Genomic DNA, 24,376 nt, shown 5'->3' with positions numbered 1-24,376 from the left:
CCGTCTGATTCTCCCTCTGCCTCCGTCTCTCTCCCTTTCTCTCTCTCGCTCCGCCCGCTGTGAGGAGGAGATGAGAGGGGTAGTGGAAAAGAGAGGGGTAATTGAGAGGTGGCTGTGATGAAGGACGCGGGAGCTTTGTTTGCGAGCCCTCCGGCTGCTCCCCTGGGGCAGGGGCGGCGGTTTGCCGTGGCGGGGGATTGGCAGTGTTCAGCAGCCTTCTCTGGCTGACTCACGAGAGACTGTACCTTCAAACTGAGCCCTGCTATACCTACACTAAATATCAGACTGTACCTTCAAACTGAGGCCTGCTATACCTACACTAAATATCAGACTGTACCTTCAAACTGAGGCCCTGCTATACCTATATTAAATATCAGACTGTACCTTCAAACGGAGGCCCTGCTATACCTACACTAAATATCAGACTGTACCTTCAAACGGAGGCCGTGCTATACCTACACTAAATATCAGACTGTACCTTCAAACTGAGCCCTGTTTTACTACACTAAATATCATTAGGTAAAATGCTTTTTAATCATCACTTCAGTAACATGCCCATAGTCGGTTCTTTGATGAGCTGAAGCTGAATTTTCTTACACACGGATGGGGGTAATGGATTTTCTCGGCATCTACATTACCGATACTGGTCAGAGATGCTTCCATGTGGGCTCATTGTGTTTGAGAGCCTATACAAAACATAGATAATAACATTCCTATGTACAAGTACTTTTGTAGAAGTATACAATGGCGAAACAGACAACAATGATAATTCCTCAAGATAGATTCTAAGTAAACAATCGACATTCTATTGACATTTCTCAGAATTTTCACGTTTTTAGAATTATAAACTATTATGCATTTGGTCCACTCAACCCCTGTCGTGAAAAGAACACTGACATTACCTTATTTCTTGTAGTATGCAGATTTCCAAAATGCAGAGAGGCTAAAGTCCCCCAATGCCTGTTTTACCGCCCACATGTTGCAAAAAAGGAACTGTTAAAATGGGTTACACAAATAGAGGTGTAGGTTTTAACGCTTTCATATATAAACACTTTCTTGATGCTTCACTAATAATTAATCACCCATGACTAAGTTCCTATGGTCTCACCGGTGCTGAGTGTTCTTTAAGTTGCTGACGATGTGCTGAGCTTGTTTCTCCCCTCCTGTCCGTGTGAATCACCTGTGCTTCCTGGGGAACTTGGGCCGGCAGGGCTACTCCACGCACGCTCGCTCGGTTCGGCCATTTTAAGGATCAAGCGGGCTGACTTAACTAACGCTTCGATCCTGCTCGGCTAGGCAAGTCGAAAGCAAATCCACACACGATTCTTCTGTTGTCTGTTTAGGGAACAACTGGGGCATTTTGGGGCTGTTTTTCTTGGCTTGTGTACAAAATGGAATTTATTATCGCGCATTACAAGAGCTCTTTAACAGGGGATATAGATTTTCCTCCGAGACGCCTGCCTCTTTCGCTCGGTTTAAGTGTAGTTCCTCTTGTCTTTCCACAAACATGTTACCCAGAGAGCTCTGAAGGTTTAAAACTATTTTTATAGCTGTATGAGGGTTTATATTTTTTACTGTGACTTTTACAGTTCCCTCTGTCACTCTACATTAGTAGGAAAGCCCTTGTTAAGAAAACTAAAGAGGAAAAACAACCCTGATAAGACGGCATATCCGAGAGGAGGCTCTAAGCATCTCCCAGAGACTCAGAAATGAGATCATACCTGCTGAAAAAGAAACAGCTCAGTCTAGGTTTTGAAACAGCTGGTAGCTGGTTGACCTGTTCAGACTCCATAACATAGTTTGACCTGCTCAAGTTCTGTTTTGAAACACTGGGTAGCTGTTAATTTCAGGCTGTTCATAGTTGGATTTTACACCTGGGGGAACTGTGAAGCTCTCTCTCAACACTGTTTGGGCTTTGCGTGTATTACCTCACTGTTTGGGCTTTGCGTGTATTACATCATTGTTTGGGCTTTGTGTGTATTACATCACTGTTTGGGCTTTGTGTGTATTACATCACTGTTTGGGCTTTGTATGTATTACATCACTGTTTAAGCTTTGTGTGTATTACCTCACTGTTTGGTGACTAAATCACAAGACATACACTAAAACAGTTGTTAAGACTATTTAAAGACTGACTTTTGCACATATATGCATGTAAACGGTGCCAATAATTGTCTCAGCAACAGATTGGTTGACTGTCTGTTGCCAGTGCGTTGACATGCAGTGTGTTCACAACCTCCTCTCAGCTCAGCCAATGACGAGGTGGTGACTGTGTGTCAGTCAGGCCTCGATGGGCGTGGCTCATCAGACCCCTTTGGGTGGAATCCTCCTGGTTGGCAGTGATTGGCAGGACAGCCTGCCAGCTGTCTGGTTATGTTGTTGCTTGCTGTGCCTCTCTCTCGCGTTACCTTTCTCGCAAACTCTGCATCTGTCAGTCACAGTTCTCTCTTCAGCCTACGACATAACAACATAAGAATATGAGGAAAACAGCCCATCTAGGACATAAGAACATAAGAACACATAATAACAGGCCAGTCAGCCCGTCTATAACATAAGAACACATAATAACAGGCCAGTCAGCCCATCTATAACATAAGAACACATAATGAGGGGAACAGGCCATTCAGCTCATCTAGAACATCAGAACTACACTACCCATGTACCAGCAGTCAAATCAAGAGTGGATCCAGCACTGTGTAAATCCTGGAGTTGAAACGTGTTTACATCTATGGTGTCCATACAGACTACTGCATTGAATCCCTGCCTCTACGACCTGACATTGACACACATTGACTTCCTGATATCAGTTCAGAATTAACCTCTGCTCTGTTGTTCTGCTGATAAGTTAGAAGCCAATATGCATAAAATATCTGGTCTGGAATGAAATGAGCTTGTGGAACATTTTTTTTGTTCACTGCCAAATGCCTAAATGCCTAAAATGTAATTTAATGAAACATTACATTATGATAATAGGAAATAGGCCTTTTTGTATTTTGTGTAAAAACAAAGAAGAAATTACCACACAAAGCTGATTGCAGTTATGTATACCCATAACAATACATATTTGCACACCCCCCCTACACACACGCACTTATATATTTCTTTCCTTTCTATCAGAATGTTTCATGCAGAAGTAAAAAAACAAAATATATTAATAACAAATGTCAAAAACAGACAGTTTGAAAGCTGAATTAATTTAGCGCTAGTGAATTTAATGCGATGTGGCATGCGAGAGACTGGATGTGCTTAATGAAATGAACGCTTGCCATGCTATCGCTGGGGGCATGTTGGATAGAGGGAGGCAATTCAGCTCAGCGTTAGAGCAGCCGTCTCATCTCTCAGAGATGAACAGAGGAGAGAGGAGGAGTGTAAGAGCAGGTTTCTCATCTCTCGGAGATGAACAGAGGAGAGAGGAGGAGTGTAAGAGCAGGTTTCTCTTCTCAGAGCTAGACAGAGGAGAGAGGAGGAGTGTAAGAGCAGGTTTCTCATCTCAGAGATAGACAGAGGAGAGAGGAGGAGTGTAAGAGCAGGTTTCTCATCTCAGAGATAGACAGAGGAGAGAGGAGGAGTGTAAGAGCAGGTTTCTCATCTCAGAGATAGACAGAGGAGAGAGGAGGAGTGTAAGAGCAGGTTACTCATCTCAGAGATAGACAGAGGAGAGAGGAGGAGTGTAAGAGCAGGTTTCTCATCTCAGAAAGAAACAACGGAGACTCTGGTTCTTCCAGTTCAGCTGCAGTCAGCGATGAGCAGTATGTCAAATGTGTATTCCATATGTATTTGTGTATATGTATTTCGTGTGTCAGGGGGTTTGCTCAGTTTTGTATGTTTTATATCTCTGTCATCTTCAAGGCAGCCTACAACCTCCGCCATTTTGATTGTAGTTAATCAACACTTTTATTTGGGAGGTTTTGTGTATTGTGTGTTTTCCCCTCCCCTGACCCTCCCTCCTCCTTCCTGCACCTAACCCTGCTCTGCGGTAGAGAGGAAGGATGGTGCGATGACTCCGCCCCTCTCCCGCGAGCCGCGAGGTGGCGGCGGCGGTGAAGAGAACCACTCAGAGTGCGGCATCGCAGGCCTCTGTGGAAGCCGGCAAAATTACAGTGCTTTACTGGTGACTCTGATGCCAGTAAGTTACTGTAGAAGTTACAATGAATTTTTTGACAGTATAGACAAGCAAAACGTACGACCATCATTTTACACATTCTCACTGTTATAACACCCCTATGGTTTGTTCAGAAATGATTTATATACTGTATTTATTCACTGTAAAAAAATGTAATGTACATTTTGCAGTAATTTACTGGCAGCATTGTGCATTGCTGCCGTTTTATGGCACTTCCTCGCAGTGCGGAAACGTTTGGGACAGAACCGTGCAGGACTACGCTTGGTCTCGTTTTACCGCACCCGTTGTTGGCTCCGGAGAGCCGAGCACGGTAAGGCTCGAACGTGAGGCTGCCGCACGGCGGTAATCGCTATTCAGCGGCTAAACCCCGCCGCTTTCCTCTGACCGGTCCTCCCCCCGCCTTCCCCTCCGGCGGAAAGCCGGGCTTATTGGCCGGAATAGCATTGCGATTCGACCGGAGCGCTCTTTTTGTTTGAACAGTAATTTGAGCCTTCCCTGGCCTTTGCCGGAGAGCTCTGCTGTGTGCGTTTACCGTATGAGCCCCCAGGACGGATAAGCCTCTCATCTGAATGCCCGTCGCGAAGCCCCGCTCCCACCTCTCCGTTCTCATGTGCGTGTTGTGGAAGAGCCCGGCCTTGCTGAGATGCAGTGACCTTTTCTTCTGCTCGGTGAATGGTGCATTCCCTCTTTATCCCCTCGACACACAGAGTTCCTCTCTGCAATGCATTGAATGATGAAATGTTCTATCAAATTTTAAAAGGCTAATGTATACAGGATCCATGTACATGTACTTCAGTGGTCAGTCTATATTCATCAGTGCATAGACTTGAGTGGGGTGAGTGTATATAGGGGCGACATGGCTCAGGCAGTAAGAGCAGTCGTCTGGTCGGCGAGCTGGTCGGCGCCTTGCATGGCAGCCAATCACCGTCGGTGTGTGAGTGTGTGTATGAATGGGTGAATGAGAAGCATCAATTGTACAGCGCTTTGGATAAAGGCGCTATATAAATGCCAACCATTTACCATATCAGTGCATAGACTTCATAGTGGGTCTGTATCAGTGTATATGTACTTAGGTGGTGAGTATATATCAGTGCATAGACTTCAGTGGTGAGTGTGTATCGGTGTATATATACTTCAGTGGTGAGTGCTTGTTGGTACCTTTCAGCCCAGATACATTTCTATTTCTGTCTTTTCTTTAACTGTGGGAGTTAATGTGCTGAGTGCTTATAATGGATCCCATGGGTTTATCACACAGTAGGGCTGTTCTCTGTACCTGGGCTGAGATTCCAACCTGCCTCCGCATTCATCCTCCGAATGAACTAGCTCTGCCATCCCTCCTTCCCCACCTCAGCTCAAACCTTCCTCTGTGAGTGCTGAATAGCTACAGGGTCTGCTGGGGTCCCCAGCCCTGGTCCTGGAGAGCCACATGGTCTGCTGTGGTCCCCAGCCCTGGTCCTGGAGAGCCACAGGGTCTGCTGGGGTCTCCAGCTGTGATCCTGGAGAGCTACAAGGTTTGCTGGGGTCTCCACCCATGATCCTGGAGAGCTACAGGGTCTCTTGGGGTCCTGGTTTTCATTGTTACTCAGCACTTGATTGATATATGAAAACAATGAAATGTTCTTATTTCCACTGGCAAATCTTGAAATGAGTCAAACTCTCTCATAGTGCCATTGAGGTAAGCCACTGAGGTAAGAGAGTTTGACTCACTCTTATTTAGCCAAAAAAAGAGTTAGAATAGAATATGAATAATTCTCAGTATAAGCCTAAAATACTTGTTGAGACAGACTTATTTTTGAGTTTTTGCAGTGAATACTGTGCCACAGAAATGAAATAGTATGGTAGTTTGGGGGTCATGTAGAGAGCCGTCTGCAGTCGATGACTCCGCCCGTCAGCGGAGAAGCTGAATCAGCCTGCGGTTTGGTGGGATTGGAGCGTATGCTGATTTCTCAGGTGAAAACCCTGTGGCTCTCCAGGACGGGCACCGAGTATCCCCCTAACCGCCTAGCACAGCGCCCAGGAGCGAAGGTGCAAGGGTCTACTGTCTTTCTTTAATTAAAATAAGGAAATGGAGAGATGGAGAGCGCACGTGTTTTACAGACCCGCAGAGCCTCGCAAAAAAGGATCTAATTTCTTCCTCTCTGTCGGGAAACGGAGGACTGAGAGACAGCGCTGTCACCTCCTCCTTCTCCGACCGGCGTTTCCGTAGGGGCTTCAGAGGAGCGCTTAAAAGCGTGACTCACCGCCGAACGGCCGGGCTAACGGCTAATGACGCTAGCTCCCGGTACATCTCCTGCCAGAGCTCGGGCCTCCCTCCTGGAGGCTACGCAGTGCGTAAATGTGGGTGCTGTGTTTGTCAGAACGGCAGGGAACCGTGTGTTTTAAAGGGGGGGGGGCTGGCTGTTAGCAGGGGGGGGCGTGAGGGGGCATTACAAACCCCAATTACCCCCTCAACACTTTTTTTTTTATTTGGGCGATGGAAGAAAATGTAGAGCAATCATAAAAAGTCAATATGGAAACAAGATAGTGGCTGTCTGCCCTGAATCAAATCGTGGGCTCAGATCTAATGTTTAATTCAGAGCGACATAAATCACGGGTGTATGAACAATATTGCACTTTATTACAGTTTTACATTTATTTTACTGGGAAGGGGAACACCCTCTTTCTCTCACTCACTCCCTCTATCTCTCGCTCTCCACGCCTCTCTCTTCTTCTATCTCTCACTCTGTCTTCCTCCATTTATCTTCTCTATCTCTCCCTTCCCTCCTTTTCTCTTGCACTCCCTCTCCCTCCCTTCTCTCTCCCTCCATCCCTTTCTTTTTCTTTCTCTCTCCCTCCATCCATTTCTTTCTCTCCCTTTCTCCCCCTCACTCTACCTCCATCTATTTCTTTCTCTTTCCTTCTCTCTCTCCCCTCCCTTCCCTCTCTCTCTCTCTCTCTCCATCCTGTGCCTACCCCCTCGTGTGTTTACTCGCGCTTCCTTTGTGAAGGACCTCTCCACATCTCCACCACTACAGTACCCTAGGGCATAGTCGAGGAGGACCCAATAACTTTTTGATGTATGTGTTCATTCTGAGTTCAAATCAACACTGAAAACAGAAAACAGAAAACACACTCCCAACACAACAACACGGGGCGTATTTCAAATACGGAAGGGGAGAATGTGTAGGGGGTGGCCTTAAGGATGTTTCTACAAAGCGTATTTACGGTTAATGCATGCAAATACATACACATCCAAGGTCTCCCCGCGCGATTGATTCTGCTTTCTATTGCCTTGTCTCCATGCGAAAAGAACCCCACCCGGAGCAAGATGAGACTCTAAATTGGACACTCACCGCAGCAATTCCGTGTAACTAAGTGACATCCTGCCTCATTAGAGTTATTTTATGGTTTGGTGTAGATATAAAAAAGTAAATGAGTGAATAAATACATATTAAAAATGAGCAGATTACTCCGCTGAATCGGCAGACGGACGCGACTCCAGAGCCGCGGGTTCCACCTGAATTGCAGACGTTCTCATGGGTTCTCCTGGGTTCCGTGTGCACTTAACAGTACAACAAATGCCTAAAAAGTACAAATTCCTGTCACTGGGAACGGTACCCTATAGGTACATAAAGGTTCATAATTGTACCCTAGCCAGCAATATATAATTAATTAATTTAAAGTACTTTTTCTTTGCTTGGAAAACATACTCATTCATACCAACAGAGAACATTACTGTACTATCAAAAGTGTACCCCAAGCCAGCAACATAGAATGAATTTGTACCCTTATTTGCTTGGAAAACATAGTCATCCGAACCCGAAGAGAACATCACTGTACTTTCAGGGAGATGTGATCCTTGAAGAATGAAATGTGTCGCACCTCCACTGTGCCCTTATTTCCGAGAGTGCGGAGTGGGTGTTGTGTGCTTTTCAGCACCGAGATTTCCGCCCTTTGGTTCGGGGTTTGTGTGTGTGTGTGTGTGTGTGTGTGTGTGAAAGCAGTGGGAGATGCGTGTTTGTCTAGAAACAGATGGAAGCTGTCGCCCTTTCCCGGAGCAGAATGGGAGCTGGTGTTTCTCAAGTCCCGCTGATAAATTGGAATCTCGGTGTGCCGCGCCGTCCTGAGAATTCTTACGCCCCTGCCGGATTTTATTATTTTTTTCTGCCATATGCCCTGAAGGGTGCATGGGAAGCGAATGAATGATATCTTGTTTTGTGCTGGGTTTTTTTCTGTTACGTTTTCTTTCGTTTTCACATTTAGGTCACAGGGTCACTTTTGTTTTCCTGCAGTGGCTTGGGCACTGTTCTGTTCCTTGCAGCCTCTTGTACGGTTTCCAGTTCAGCCTCAGCTCTATTTTTATTTCGGCTCATCCGATAAATATACTGAGCAAATAAATGACACATCGGATTGTACGGTTAATTTTTAAAGGCACAATAGATAATTTCGGACTTCTAACGGTCAAGAGAGGAATTGCAGCAACAAACACCCTCAAACCACAACACTGTTTATCCCTCCCCCTTCTCTGTGAACACGCTGATATTGAAACCACCCCCCCCCCCCCCCCCGCTATTGGCCTGAACCAATTTTCAGCAATGAGCTTGAATTATTGTGCAGCTTTGCAATGTTTTGTATATTTTGAAACCCAAATTTAAGTACTATAAACACAGGTAGAGGGTGAGTCAACATGTATCCTGCTTTCACCTACAGCACACTGTTGCTACTCTTCTCCAACGTGCAGGTGCTCATCTGAACGGTCCTCATCACCGCTCTCATTCGTGATGTAACACCTCCCCTTTCCCCAATGTCAGACAACAAACGCAGAGTTAGCGGAGACTGCGCTTCAGATTCAACAGTCATTTTCTCTAAAGACAGAAACGCAGAGAAATCGAGTGACGCGTTTCCATTAGTCTGTGTTCTCCGATACAAAAGACCCTTCCATTGGTTTAAATAGGAATAAGAGGACTGCGGCAGCTACATCCTGGCTTCAAACGGCCATTTGCAGACGCAGTTGACAGATTGGTTCTGGCGCATTGAATACAGGCCATACCGAACTATTGAGATGCTGAGACTGAACATAATATAAATTCCCATTTTCACGAAACGCTTTGCAACGTCCATCTCATTGGAAAGTGCATTAATCGATTTCCCCTGTACCAAGAACTGTAATGATGAACATATTTTTAGACAATATATAAGCAGAACAAACAGGTCCACCAGCAGTAAGGTGGTTATGTTTACATAGCCATTATCTGGCAATTGTAAAGCTGGTTGCTGATTGGCTGTTCACCGAAGACAAGGTCAGCTGGGATTTGCATACTTAATGTATAACAGTCCGCTCTTCTAAAACAAAAAAGCCTGTACAGTATTTGCAGATTAATAATGCTGAATGTTTTCAGCAGATTATTCTAAACTAGTAAATTTGCCTCACAAAGCACATTTCTAAATGCTCGCTAAATTTTTGATTCTCATGCATGCAATGCTTTTTGATAAAAAATATAAATATTACTTTGACCTTTGAAAGGATAAGGATGTCTGGGTTGTTTTTTTCGATCATTTATAGCAGTTTGGAGAGTTCCGTGTGCAAGCGCCCAAACCACCTTGCATCCTGTGGAAGAATAGGATAGCATACACTAACCAATTATAATTTGCAGTGTTAAATGTCATTGGTATAAAGTGCTGCATTTTGAGGCAAAAACATCCCATCCACTGAGCATGCTTCATACGCAATTATATTCTGTCCTTTGCATGTGTGGAACCTTGAATACAATCTCTTCATTGTGACTCTAAAATAACTTGTTTCATGTAATGTATTTTACTAAATCCAAAATTGACTTCTCACTGACTGAAGGCTTTGAACTTGCATGTTAATTTTGTACCGTCTTGTACTGTTGCCCCCAGCCCTTTGGCCCTTATTGTTCCCGTGCAGTCGGGTGTTAAAGAGGCGCTCAGGTGATTGCGTGTGTTTTCTTTGAAGGCGCCAGGCCTGAATGGCAGGATGAAGTATGAGATATAAGTGTGTATGAGGCCGGGCCCTATTGTGTCACAGTCCTTTTCTACCATTCAGAGATCCTCAAGGCTAGCGTCTTTAGTCCAGTATTTACCGTCACGTTAATAAGCTCCATATTCTTAGAATTGTGGGGGCAGCATGTAGTCTAGTGGATAAGCTACAGAACTGTAGCCTCTTGCTTAAGCTGGGTCCCGGAAGGTCGGTGGTTCAAACCCCGGTGTAGCCACGATAAGATCCACACCGCCGTTGGGAGAACCCCACAATGCTCCAGGCTTAGTCTATTCAACTATAAGTTGCATTGGCTAAAAGCGACAGCTAAATAACACATTAATTACAGGTTGCTTGGAATTTCTAAGGTTTTGGGATGAGGAGGTATCTAATGGCGGATTTATTTCCTCTCTAAGCGTCAGGACAAACGACGATTTCTTTGGCTCACGTCCACCATCTCCCATCTCATTTTACCTGTCAGCTACGCTACAGTGGGCAAGATTTAATTAGCTAATATTAGCATTTTTTTTATTTTCTCCCTAAAAAATACGGAGGGGTGAGCAGCTACCCTAGGGAAGAGGTGAACCCAGAGCTGGAAGCCACAGGCCAGGACCAATCCGTGTTGTTGAGTCTTCAAAATTACAGGGTGCATTTTAAAGGCTCGCTCTGTGAGATTCTTAGCCTTTCCGTGGTCCTGTGTTTACAATCAGACATCTCCTCCTCCTTCCCAAACCCGGTCCACTCAACATTTCTGTGTTTTATATCCTTTTATAAGCTTTTTTATGCCATTTTTATAATGCTGTTTTTTTGATATCTTTGTTTTTTTGGCTTATCTCCATAGAGGAACCCTTTTCAGTTCTTTATGGAGCCTATCATAGGTGTTAAGTGTGAAAGCTCCCTGACAAATAACCATTTTGCCTGACAACGAACCTTTAACTAGATAGGTTTCACAGGGTTCCGTTAGGAACCATTTTGTCTGAGTGTAGGAAATGTAACATTAATAAGATGTGAAACACGGTAGGGGTGGGGAATATAACACATCGGGGTATTGAAACTGAGAAGCGGTCAAACCAGGTCAAAACTCCACCACATTAATCTTTATTTTCCGTTCTGTGTCAACTTAAATAATTATGAAAATTATGGGATTTAGGTACGGAGATGTGGGATATTAATCTTACTTGAAATCACAAGGCACAACGTCTCTGCTCAGAACTGAACCGAGTGACTGAGTAAACCCAAAGCAGAGAGAGGACTGAATATGACTCTGACCCTGAAGGGTCTCAAAATGGCCGCCGACAGGATAAACATTTAATTTCACACACATCTATATGCTGAGAAGCTATTACGCCGTGCCCCTGCTATGTTGAGAGATTATAGGTGTAATTAGTTTGGACTGCTTCGTTTCAAGGTGCTAGGAAGCAGAATAATTTGATTTATCTCATTTGAGGCAGGCTAGACACCTTGGTATTATGTACCTGTATCCAGTGGGTAGCAATAAAGCTTTCTAAAGGTTAATGTCAAACCCCCCCCTCTTCCAGAAGTGACAATGGCAAGGAAAGAAACTGCTAAAAGATTCTGACATTGTATCCCGTGTGGGGATGTTACTGTACTGCGTCTAATGTTACACCCAATGGGCTTGCTTCATTAAAGCAGAATAGCTATGTGTGCATTTTACCACCTACACACTAGGGGGGGGGAAAGTGTCTGAAAAGGTATAAACGCGTGTCACTAGGGTGGTACCCTTTAGCTACATAGAATTGTACCCCTGGCCAGCAATACCTCATTAATTCACAACTTTTTTGGCTTGTAAAAAGTTATTTATAGTGCAAAGATAGAACATTATTGTACTGTCAGGGTACATTTTGGAAATGTTCCTTAAAGAACAAAAATGTACCCCCACTGTACCTTTGTTTCTGATAGTGTACTTACTGACGTGGTAGGAGTGTGTGTGTATGTGTGTGTGTGTGGGAGGAGCGTGTATGTATGTGTGTGTGTGTGTGTGTGTGTGTGTGTGTGGGAGGAGTGGGTTACGATAGGAGCATAATAACCAATCAACATGTGTTATGGTCAGGGGTATGTGAAAATGTAAAAAGAATATTAAGAAATATCAATATTAATGTGAATTTCAATTGGGCTCAAAGATTATGTTCCAATTCAGCATAAAAGGTATGATAATTCTGAAAGGTAAACATTGGGCAGAGCAGTTACTGTACAGTGGTATACAAAAGTTTGGAAACCCGTGGGAAATGCTCGGAAGGTATGCTCAACATTATACAAACTTAAACTAAATTACTTTTGCATTTTAAAGCCTTTGCAGCAGGTGGAATTTGAAATGAGATGTATTTAGTTGCAATATGTTCCTGGGATTGTCCATTTATCCACAGCCGAATATTTTCCAAAATAGGGACAGATCAACATAGATATTGACATTCAATGTTAACTATCCAATTTATTCAAAGCATTTTATTAGATGTTGGTCTGTCAGATTCTGCTCATATTTTAGATCATATTTTATTTTAACTTTGGAAATATTTAACAATATGGTTTAACTAGCAGTTTTATGGTTGTTATTTTAGTGGTGCCAGGTCTGTACGTCAATTTTAACCTCCTGAGACCCAGGAGTATTGTTTTTTTTATTTTTTTATTTTTTCTTTAGATAATACAAGTATCTTGGAGGACAAAAACATGTTGCAGTTAAAATATTGCCGTTAAAACAGCGGGGCCAATTTCTTAATTTACAGCAAAAACAAAGGAATCGACCTTGCTGTTCCAATACATTTGGAGGGGACTGTATATATTTTATTTCACTTTAATGTCTATGTGAAGAGTATATACTCTATACAGCTCAGGGAAGCCAAAATGTAATGTCCTCTTTTGAGCACGCAGGGTCTCTGGATGTTAAAACAAGATAACATTATTTAAATGTAAAGTGAACTTGTTTGTTTTTGTGACGTTGATCGGTTAAACAGCGATCCGACACACTGTGACGTGACATTCACACGCTCATTCCCACCGCCCGCGCCGCGGCGTCGCCGTTAGCCCTTCTGACACGCCGGCGTTTAGCCGCCTCGCTAACGACGCTTCAGTTATTGATTTTGCTCTTATCCGATTAGCCGGCCGCTTCGGGGGCTTTTCCGTGGCGCGCGCGTGACAGGAGGAGACGCCGCCGTCGAGCGGGAAAAGGTCATCGCGACAGCGGCCCGTCGCCGGTGAAAAGGCCACTCTCTGTGTCTGTTAGGCCGAGGGGCCCTTGTCTGTTCCCCTCTCCTCCTCCGCCGCCGTGGCCTGACACCTCACGCGTCTCGGCGCGGGCGGTGAGACGGGGCGGTCGCCGCGGCGACGCGGCGCGCTAATTGGGGCGTGGAAATCGGAGAGGCCGACGCGCTCGTGTGGAAAGACCGCCGCGGAGGGGCGCGGAACATATGGGGCCGGGGGTCTGGCGTCGGGCGGGGGGGGGGCGGGGGCTCTGGGAATGGGATGTGTTGAGTGTGTGAAATGGGGGGGGGGGGGGGGAGAGGGGGTGAGATGAGAGAGAGAGGGAGAGAGGGAGGGAGGGTGAGCAGAGATAGTGAGAGTGAAAGAGAGAAGGAAAAAGAGAATGGAAGACCAAGTGAAACAGAGAGAGCGAGAGTGAAAGAGAAAGAAAGGGAGAGAGACTGAAAGTGAGTGAAAGAGAGAGACTGAAAGTGAGAGTGAACAAAGGAGACATTGAGAGAGAGAGTGAAAGTGAGAGGGAACGGGGAGACATTGAGAGAAAGAGAGTGAAAGTGAGAGGGAACGGGGAGACATTGAGAGAAAGAGAGTGAAAGTGAAAGACAGTGAAAGAGGGAGAGAGAGAAAAACCAACAGCCGCACTCACAGCACGATATGTTTCGGCCTGAGAGAGAGAGATGGATGGCCAGCGTATCTGTAAATGGTCAAATGGTTGGCATTTATATAGCGCCTTTATCCAAAGCGCTGTACAATTGATGCTTCTCATTCACCCATTCATACACACACTCACACACCGACGGCGATTGGTTGCCATGCAAGGCGCCGACCAGCCCGTCAGGAGCATATGGGGGTTAGGTGTCTTGCTCAGGGACACTTCGACACAGCCCAGACGGGGGATCGAACCGGCAACCCTCCGACTGCCAGACGACTGCTCGTACTGCCTGAGCCAATGAGAAGACTGCTCTTACTGCCTGAGCCAATGAGACGACTGCTCTTACTGCCTGAGCCATGTCGCCCCTTCCAGCTGAACCCCTGCGTATCTGTGGGGCTCTGCTTCCTTCCAGCTGAACCCCTGCGTATCTGTGGGGCTCTGCTTCCTTCCAGCTGAACCCCTGCGTATCTGTGCTGCAGATTACCGTGCTCCTCCAGCACCGTGGTAAATAGGTGCTTTATCGTCTCTGAAAATTACTGCTGGGACCCTGGGACGAGAAACGCCCGGACCTGATCAAACGTCGCTGCAGCCCACCGAAACACGGCCCTCCCAATACCCGCATATTAACCTGACAGCCGCCACAGTGTCCGCTATCCGTCATATCTCTCTAACGCGTGACAGAACGCTCTCCGACTCCGCCAAGCCCATCTGCGGTCCGGAGGGGCTCGGCCTCCTGGGAATCGCAGTTCCGTAACAGAAGATCGGTCTCGTCAGGCCGCCGTTGTCGCCGCTCAAACGCTAACGCTACGCGCTAAAATCAAGAACCCAGCCCGACTCTGGGCCCCCCCCCCGCTCCAGCTGCGAGAGAGCAGACGCGGTTGTGTTTATCCGAGCCGAAAATGTCTGACCACATATTTGAACACCTGCTCCAACGCTCTCGAAATCCCACCAAGACGCGCGCGAAGACGGGGCCCAAGCCGGACCGTCGCTCCCAAAGCGAGGGATCGTCTCACCGCTTCGCGCGTCGGCCGCGGGCGTGTCGAATGGCACGGAACCGGTCCCCTGCGGTTTGCGAGAGCCGTCCGTGTTTACAATCGATTTGTCGGTCGGACGTTAGCGAAGGTATTTCCGTTACACCCCGTTACTGAGAGCTCGCCGGGAGGAGAGAGAGAGAGAAAGAAAGGACTTCCGTGCTTAAACGTGGTTCAGACATGCAAGATGCCTGTCACCTAGACGCTCAACTCTCATAAAAACCAAACTCTTAGTCAGTTTGTCTGATGGTTCTCCCTTCCTCCCTTATAGCCCGGTATTTTAGGACAGGACACTTAAAGACCACGGGCTCGCTTATTTTTCTCTTTTTTTCTTTTCCTTGCTCCTGACCCGGAAATCGATCGAGGTCCGTCGTCATTCTCACCCCGTTAAGTGTTCCTTCTAGGAGCTATTAGTAGAAGTTAGGAACACAAACTTTCCTTTGAGCAAGGAAACGTCGGCGGAACAGTTTTTGAAAAGCCTCGACCTGATCCACCTCCCCCCGTCTGGCACGCATCTGACACGTCTGTAACTGACGTGGCGTCTGACTGCCGTTTGAAGGAACGCGAATGAGCCTTCCGTTCGCCTCGTTCAACGTTTTCTCGATTTCCCCATCTTCACTCGCTTTTCTCGCTTCTTGTTCTAGCCTCTCCCTACGGGCGGAGCGAGGAGTAGAAAAAGGAAAAATAGTGGAGAAAAATCAGCGATTGGAATGAGCCCCAGTTGTGCGTTTCACACATTGAAGCGTAACTTGCTCCACTGTTATTCGCTCCGTGGTCAGATATTTGAACTGCATAAATAATGCCTGCTGCCCCGTGTGTCCCTATTGGCACTTGCTAATTGGACGTAGTGCAGAGAAATATGCTAATTAGGCATCTGTTATTTCCCTGGCATTCTGGGAAGAGCAGTATGTTTGTTTGCTTACGTCAGATGCCTTTGCACCGCGGATAAGCAGGGGGAACAGATCCTTGCCAAGGAACATTCAGAGAGTATTAGCATTTGCGTCAGCAAGTATAACTAATTGTTTATTTTAAGTTTCTATCGGCAAACTCCAAATATTTTTTTGTGTTTTTCTTATGTTCTTGTGTTGGCCTGCAAGCTTCATGCTGTATAACTTGTGGCATGAAGCTTGCAGGGGCGGCCTGTAGCGTAGTGGTTGAGGTACATGACTAGGACCAGCAAGGTCGGTGGTTCGATCCCCGTTGCCCGTAGCCACAATAAGATCGGTACAGCCGTTGGACCCTTGACCAAGGCATTGCTCAAGGGGAGGATTGTCTCCTGCTTAGGCTAATCAACTGTCGCTTTGGATAGAAAGTGTCAGCCAAATGACATATAATGAGTTCAGGCAATATCAGGATTTATTTCATACAGGTGTTTGTGGCGTTTCCACGAGGGCTTTGCCGATATCGTTCGAAAAGTCACTCCTGTCGGGGCAATGTGGAGGAACTTAATGAGAAAACACAACTACTGTTTATTTATTTCTCATTATTCAGATTACATTTTAATTTTAGAATTTGTGTACGGCGGTGGTTTGTTAAATAGGAGATGCGACGTGGGGAATGGTGTGATTATTTTCCTTGTTGAATGTCCCCTTGTTGGCTGGTGGAGCGCTGAGTGGTTCAGAATGATTGTAAGTGCACTGGCAGGATGGCCTTGCAATCAGCAAAATGGTCCACCTGAACTTTAAGTGGGCCTTGCTTCAGGCCGAAAACCGCTCACCAGACACGTACATACTTATTTAGTATTTTATTTCTTTATTTATTTGACATTTTGGGCTTCATGTAGAGGCTCTTGTCAGTGTATTCTTTTCATGTGGTACACTTATGCAAGAATAAAGCTGTTCTCGCTAAAATTGTACCTTACTCAAGGGTAAGGTACCAACTAGTTATGGATTTGATGCTTTTAACCTGTGGAAGAACCTATGCACTTGTAGTCGCTTTGGATTAAAAGCATCTGTCAAATGACTAAAATGTAAAATGTAATGGGTGCAAATGCAAAGACATTTCCACTCAGGAAATGGACCTTCAACCCTGGAGTCACAAGCGTAGATTGTCCCCTGCTTAGTCTAATCAACTGTAACGCTCTGGATAAAAGTGTCAGCTAAATAACCGTAATGGTTTGGGAGGAGAGGTTGTCGCTTTGAGTTGTACTCTTGACCATGGTGCTCACGGTTATGGGCTTCAGTACATATCACGCTCAATGAACAGGTTTCTATGTCGAAGAATTTAATCCATACAAATCACTCAAGATGAAAGCTTCTCCTAAAAGGCTGAAGTGTAAGTGTGCCTCCTTATGTATTAAATTGATAAATTGTGATATTGTGATTATTGTGGCGATGCATAATGAAGGTAATGTGTATGCAAGTCGTGATGCAAAAGCCTGTCTACAGCAGATGATATTCTGCCTCCCTGTCTGCCTCCCTATCTGTCTGCCTGTCTGTCTGCCTTCCTATCTGTCTGTCTGCCCTCCTGTATGTCTGTCTGCCTTCCTGTCTGCCTCCCTATCTGTCTGCCTCCCTATCTGTCTGCCTGTCTGTCTGCCTCCCTATCTGTCTGCCTTCCTATCTGTCTGCCTCCCTATCTGTCTGCCTGTCTGTCTGCCTTCCTGTCTGCCTTCCTGTCTGTCTGCCTGTCTGTCTGCCTGTCTGCCTTCCTATCTGTCTGTCTGCCTTCCTGTCTGTCTGCCTTCCTGTCTGCCTTCCTTGTCTGTCTGCCTTCCTGTCTGTCTGTCTGCCTGTCTGTCTGTCTGCCTGTCTGTCTGCCTTCCTGTCTGTCTGCCTGTCTGTCTGCCTGTCTGTCTGCCTTCCTGTCTGTCTGCCTTCCTGTCTGTCTGCCTGTCTGTCTGCCTTCCTGTCTGTCTGCCTGTCTGTCTGCCTTCCTGTCTGCCTTCCTGTCTGTCTGCCTTCCTGTCTGTCTGCCTGTCTGTCTGCCTTCCTGTCTGTCTGCCTGTCTGTCTGTCTGCCTGTCTGTCTGCCTTCCTGTCTGTCTGCCTGCTGACCTAACAGCAGCGACGCTCCACCTCTTTGTTTTCGACCCGCTCTCCCCCGCCACACCAACGTTCGAGACGGATGTTTCCTGAACATTTGGCGGTACGAGAGGCTCAGGAGAGATAGAGCGAGAGTTTGGCATTTTGTAATGGCAGAGGGGCATGCTGGGAAGGCCAGTGTGAGAGAGCAGAGGCTGGTGTGAGGGTATTTAATCAGGCCTGTTCAATGATAATGACCCGGTTGGGCTGGGGGGGGAAGATTGTGGCTGTGTTCTTTGCATTGATTGGCTCCATCTCAGCCCAAGGTCGGAGTGATTGATGTGCGCCGCACTCATCTCCCCACCGCGCTCGCTGATGAGGTCCACGCCATTTCCATGATGAATAGTTTGATTTGGCGCTCCGTGTGGCGTCTTCGCCCGCAGACAGGAAGGCTGGCGTTAGCTCGGTGCGTGGGATTGGCTCAAAACAAGTACTCAAACAGGCGGTGGTGAAGATGTTTTACACCCTTGTACACTGCACACCTGTACACATTACATTACATTACAGGCGTTTGGCGGACGCTCTTATCCAGAACTAAGTGCAAAAGCATAACCAGGGACAGGTGTGCTGAATACCGTAGAGGGACGGTACAGTTTCTAGGGATGACCACATAGATAAAAAATCTGAGCCCTGTTGATTCATGTGATGAGAATGATTATGGTTCTCATCCGATTACACCTCTGTACATCGTACCTGTACACCCTTGTAACACCTGTGCACACCCTCTACAAACTATACATAAACCCTTTGTACACACTATATTCACCATCTATACACCCTACATAAATGCTCTATAACCCCTCTATAACTAAATTATATATACACACAGTACACCCTCTTGAGATTCACTATAAACTCTATAAACCCTCTATGCACACTCTATACACTCACTATACACAATCTATACACCTTCTATAGATCCCATGTAAACCTACTGCAGACTGCCTATTAACGGACTGTGACTATTACTAATCTATGTCTAACATTAATTGTTCATTCAGGTAGTTGAACCTTAGTATTTAGATTAGATCTTGAATATTTGTTGTAACTTCTCTCTTCATTTTAATATGGTTGTTGGTTGGTCCAACAGGTTGCTCTGCCTGTCAACAAATTTCATTGATAAATGATATATTTTATAATAATTGACCAAATAAATATATTTTACATGTTGGATAAGTGAATTGTTCGATTGGTGGATTCCTTTGTGTTCTGTATGCAGAGTGCTGAACATTAAACAAGGGTGTTACATAGATGCTGGGCACGTTTTTCCTTATAGTCTGGCCCCTGATTCAACTAATTAAACAAATTAACTATTTATGGTCTTCAAATGAAGGCATGTGTTTTACTGTTGGCCTCAAACCTGCGCCCACAGCCACCATTTTGGTGAGATTGGACACCCTGCTCTTTGCACTGAGTTATGTGCCTCTTTCGTCTGGATACTGCTCCATAATAAATCAACAATCGCAAAGGCAATCCCGTTTATCTCCAAATGTATGCAGCTCCTGAACATTTTCAATGGCTGAACTTTTTCTGTTAAAGGTCTTCTTAACTTTTCTTTATAGTAAATGCAAGGAACTGTTATTGCTGTACTTCCTGTCTGTCTGTGTGTGTGTCTCTGCCTGTCTGTCTGTCTGTCTGTCTGTGTGTGTGTCTGTGTGTCTCTCTGCCTGTCTCTCTGTCTGTCTGTCTTTCTCTCTGTCTGTCTTTCTCTGTCTGTCTGTCTCTCTGCCTGCCTGTCTGTCTGTGTGTCTCTCTTTCTCTCTGTCTGTCTGTCTGTCTCTCTCTCTCTCTCTCTCTCTCTCTCTCTCTGCCTGTGTCTGCCTGTGTCTGTCTGTGTCACTGTCTGTGTGTTTGGCTCTCTGTCTCTCTGCCTGTCTGTCTTTCTGTCTATCTGTTTGACTGTTTGTCAGCCTTACAACCTGCTCCCAGTGCACAATGCTGACACAATGAGTGTGTAATGATGTCAGAGACACCACGAAAACTAAGTGAAGAAGACAGCACGTGGCTGGCCCATAGTTGTAACACTGGACCCAATGATAGCTGGCTGTGGGTGTCCATGTCAAGTGCCTGAATCGCACACTGTGTATAAATATTGCAGCCTGTCTGATTGAGTAGTTTAATGGGATCAGTGTGAATTGCTACCCTTTCAGCAATGCTGCCCAAAGACCACTCATATAATTACTCTTGTCAATCATCTCATTGTTATTCTTCAAAGATTGAAAAGTAAAAATAATAATAAAACCTGATTATTAGGCTATTTCCCATGTCCCAGTTTGAACCTTTGCCAGCTGAAACGTGTGATACTACCAGATCTGGGTCAAAATGTAATTGCTTTGGATTCAGATACTTTTCTGTGCTCGATTGATCTTGCCTGGTGCAGTTGAGCCAACCAAGAGGACCAGAAGGCAGGGTTTACAGTTTTTGAGAGTATTTCATAGGTTTCAATACACCAGACAAGCTCAGTGAAAGGGAGAAAGATATTTGAATCCAAAAGAATGAAGCATTTGACCCAGGTCTGGATACTACCTCCAAATAATAAAACCGTCTCTGTGATGGGTGACTTCCTCTAATACTCCATATTTCATATAGGGGAGAAAAGTTCAAATATTACTTAATTCAGTAGAGACATCTTATGGGTTTAACAGCTTGTGTCGGACGGCCAGAGTCATTACACCTTGTCCAGAAGAACCATTGCTCTTCTGCTTCCTGTTTTCACATAAGAATCAGTAACCATTTTGGTGCCAATAGTGTGTGGAGCAGCTTGCGGGGCAAAAGGCAGAGACGCATGGGGTGTGTGAAACAGTGCAGGAAGTTCTCTGGTCTGTGGGCAGAGGTCAAACTGAGCTGTCCTGGTCTGAGCGGCCTGGTCTCCTCATTGAGTATTCTTATAGTCCTGTGTTCACAATTTTCAATTTTATTTGTATATCGCTTTTTACAGAGGACTGTCATAAAGACGCTATGCAGCAGGGGTGTCAAACTCCAGTCCTGGAGGGCTGCAGTGTCTGCTGGTATTTGTGGTTTCCTTTAAATCAGCAGCCATTGAGAAGGCCTTGAGAAAAAGGGGTATGGACTCTTTAGCCTGTGAAAGACTTTGAAATTCATCTCTCGTGCTGACACAGACCAAAAATCAGCAGACACTGCTGCCCTCCAGGACTGGAGTTTGACACCCCTGCTATACAGAGTAACAGGAGGGAAATATCAGCCCTCAAATAGTAAGTGGTTAAAAAAGCTATCTTGTGGGGAGAAAAACCCTCAAACAGTGGTGAGAAACTCCCGGATGGGAAGAAATCTCTGGAAGAACCCAGCTATCCACTGGGGGATGCCCACAGCCCACTGGCCTATAGGTCAGATCAGTTAAATGTTCTTATGTTCTAGTTGGGCTGAATGGCCTGTTCTGTTCATAATGTATTCTCATGTTCTTCTGTTGGATACGGATTTCATTGTTCTCATTCTGCGCGTAACAGGCCTGTTGTCATGTTGTGTCCTGTGTCTCTCTGTAGGCTCCTTCATGGTGGTGAACGCCTCTGGCCGGGCCTCAGGGCAGAAAGCCCACCTGCTCCTGCCCACGCTGAAGGAGAACGACACGCACTGCATCGACTTCCACTACTCTCTGTCCAGCCGAGACAGCTCCAGCCCGGGCACGCTCAACGTCTACGTCAAGGTCAACGGCGGCCCGCAGGGGAACCCCGTCTGGAACGCCTCGTCCTCCGTCACCGAGGGCTGGGTCAAGGCCGAGCTCGCCATCAGCACCTTCTGGCCCAACTCCTACCAGGTACCGTACGTCTCCACGGCGACGCACAACACTCACACTGACTCCTACCAGGTACCTACGTCTCCACGGCGACGCACAACACTCACACACCAACTCCTACCAGGTACTGTACGTCTCCACGACGACGCACAACACTCACACACCGAGTCCTACCAGGTACCGTATGTCTCCACGACGACGCACAACACTCACACACCAACTCCTACCAGGTACCGTACGTCTCCACGACGACGCACAACACTCACACACCAACTCCTACCAGGTACCGTACGTCTCCACGGCGACGCACAACACTCACACACCAACTCCTACCAGGTACCGTACGTCTCCACGGCGACGCACAACACTCACACACCGAGTCCTACCAGGTACCGTACGTCTCCACGGCGACGCACAACACTCACACACCAACTCCTACCAGGTACCTACGTCTCCACGGCAACGCACAACACTCACACTGACTCCTACCAGGTACCGTACGTCTCTGTCAAATAAAAGTCTCTGTCACATGACCAGCTCCTTAGAGACCTGTTTTCAATTGAAAACGAAGGTTAAGTGTATAATTCTGCACAAACATGGTCTGGAGACTCACTTTTGATGCTTGCTGCACCTGCTGTACTATCTCAGGAAAGAGAAAAATAAATAAATAAGAAAGAAAGCTTAGGGGAGAGAACATTGATTGAATCTGAAGCTCAGTGGCAGAGGTCTCATATCGTGTGGAGGTGAATGATTGTTTCTAAGACGGTAGGAGAGACATAAACTAGTGAGCTTCTCCATCTCACCTCGGTCACGTCGGTTGGGATGACCGCTTTTTCCAGTCACGGTGACCGAGCCCCGGTGTTGAATGAATGACTCATGTCTGCCTGTCTTCTGTAGCTCCTGAGATTGGGGGAAATCAGCTGCCATTTCGCTGTTGAGAAGTTTATGTCTAAATTGCATTTCGGCAGAACCTTTTAGTCGTGGAAACTTCTAGAAGTGCACACAGTCCGGTTTAGCTCAATGGACAGAGTTGAGGCAGAGTGATTGGGGTCACAGCCGATAGAAATTATCATCGCATAAACCTACAGCATGATGTTTACTCTAAGCACCATACTAGGTCCCAAAGGGGATTTGAATGCTACTTTAACAGCAGATTGGTTTGAGGATGTAGGGCTACAATGTATGCAGCATAGATTGGGTCAATTCACCCATAATAAATGCTCAATGGTCAGTGTTAATTGAGACAAGATGTTGTGAGATTTCACAAAGCTCTGTTGCACAGAAGCCAAAGATTTTTCATTGCTATTAACATTCCTTAATTAAGTTAGCTAAGGATAGTTAGGCTATCCTTGTTTTAATGTATTTGTATCATGTTTAAATTTGTATTTGCTGTTTATTATGTACCTGCCCAGGGACTACAGGTGAAAATGAGCCATGTTGGCAAAACCTGAGGATTTACTGGAAGGTTTATCAATGTGCACTGTCCATGCAGTGATGTTTATATGCACTTGGGATCCATAATATGTAATGCGGGTCTCTTCCCTGAAACAGAAAGGAAATATTCCAGAATCGCGGCTGGAGAGAGACAGGTTTAATTCATCTAACGCTGTCAGAAATGATTCTGTTTGGACACTGTCACTCCACGGACAGCCAATCTCTGTCTCTTTGCATGCAGTCTGGTGCAGTTCTGTACTTCGATAGCAGAATATTTTTTTATTTTTAGCACACTGAATCTTAGCACCACAAACGTAGCACAGTGACCTAATTACCATCCTCATCTTACCGTTTCTTACAGCAATTAGGTCAGTGTGCTACGTTTCGCCCGGCTGTGTTCGAGGCTTTGAGGCTTTACGGCTAGCCACCGCCGTTTAGCCTACTTAAAAGCCTCAACGAACTCCAGGAAAGACTCTGTGTCTAAAGTTTAGTCACCTTCACGCAGTTATTCTGCAAATCTCCTGCCTTATCCTTCTCCGCAAACGTAAGTAAAATATTTTCGGTGGAAATACTTTCTAGGGCATCTCTCCCTCCCTCCTCGCAGGGAGTGAAGGTGAAGGCAGCCAGGGAGAGACGGAAGAGATCACAGAGATTTGCTCAGTCAGAAATAAAATGTCAATAAACGTGTTTCTCATCCGCAGAACGGCGTCCTTGAACACGCGGCTCCGTAATTGCTTCGGAGTGCAGTCGTGCCGTAGCTGGAAAGCAAACATTTGGGCAGCGGTGTGAATATTTTGGTGTTTACACTTCCTGTAATCAAATATTCATTTAGTCCCCACATGCGTACGGCAAGAAGATAATCCAAAAAGCTTTTTTTTTTTGCTGTTTGCCTCCCTATCTCTCACACTTTCTTCCATTACGGACGCTCGCGGAAGGATATTTGATTATTTATGATACGTGGGGTTATTAAATGAGTCTTATTAATTTGTTTTATGATTGTAATGATTGCCGCTGGTGGCTCAGGAGTTGGAGAGTTTCTGATGACTCCTGTAAGATCCAGCTGTGTAATGTTGAGGAGGATTTTGCTAACCTGCTGTGCCCTTGATTTGTCAAATGAGCGCCGGTAAGTGAACAGAACACCGCGCAACAGGAATATTTACCGAACCTGGGGTG

At 45.9% G+C, this 24,376-nt stretch overlaps 1 protein-coding gene across 1 annotated transcript in view; it reads left to right on the top strand.

Moving 5' to 3' along the window:
• Positions 1 to 24,376, top strand: part of ptprt (protein tyrosine phosphatase receptor type T) — a 323,151-nt gene that overhangs the window by 70,055 nt on the left and 228,720 nt on the right. Inside the window, exon 3 of the mRNA XM_061219124.1 lies at positions 21,519 to 21,790. Coding sequence (XP_061075108.1) covers positions 21,519 to 21,790 — 272 coding nt within the window. The remainder of the gene's footprint in view (positions 1 to 21,518; positions 21,791 to 24,376) is intronic.

This window comes from Conger conger, chromosome 14, assembly GCF_963514075.1.
Source record: "Conger conger chromosome 14, fConCon1.1, whole genome shotgun sequence".
Taxonomy (NCBI): Eukaryota; Metazoa; Chordata; class Actinopteri; order Anguilliformes; family Congridae; genus Conger; species Conger conger.
The sequence above is the reverse complement of the archived record's forward strand: the minus strand, read 5'-3'. Positions and strand labels throughout refer to the sequence as shown.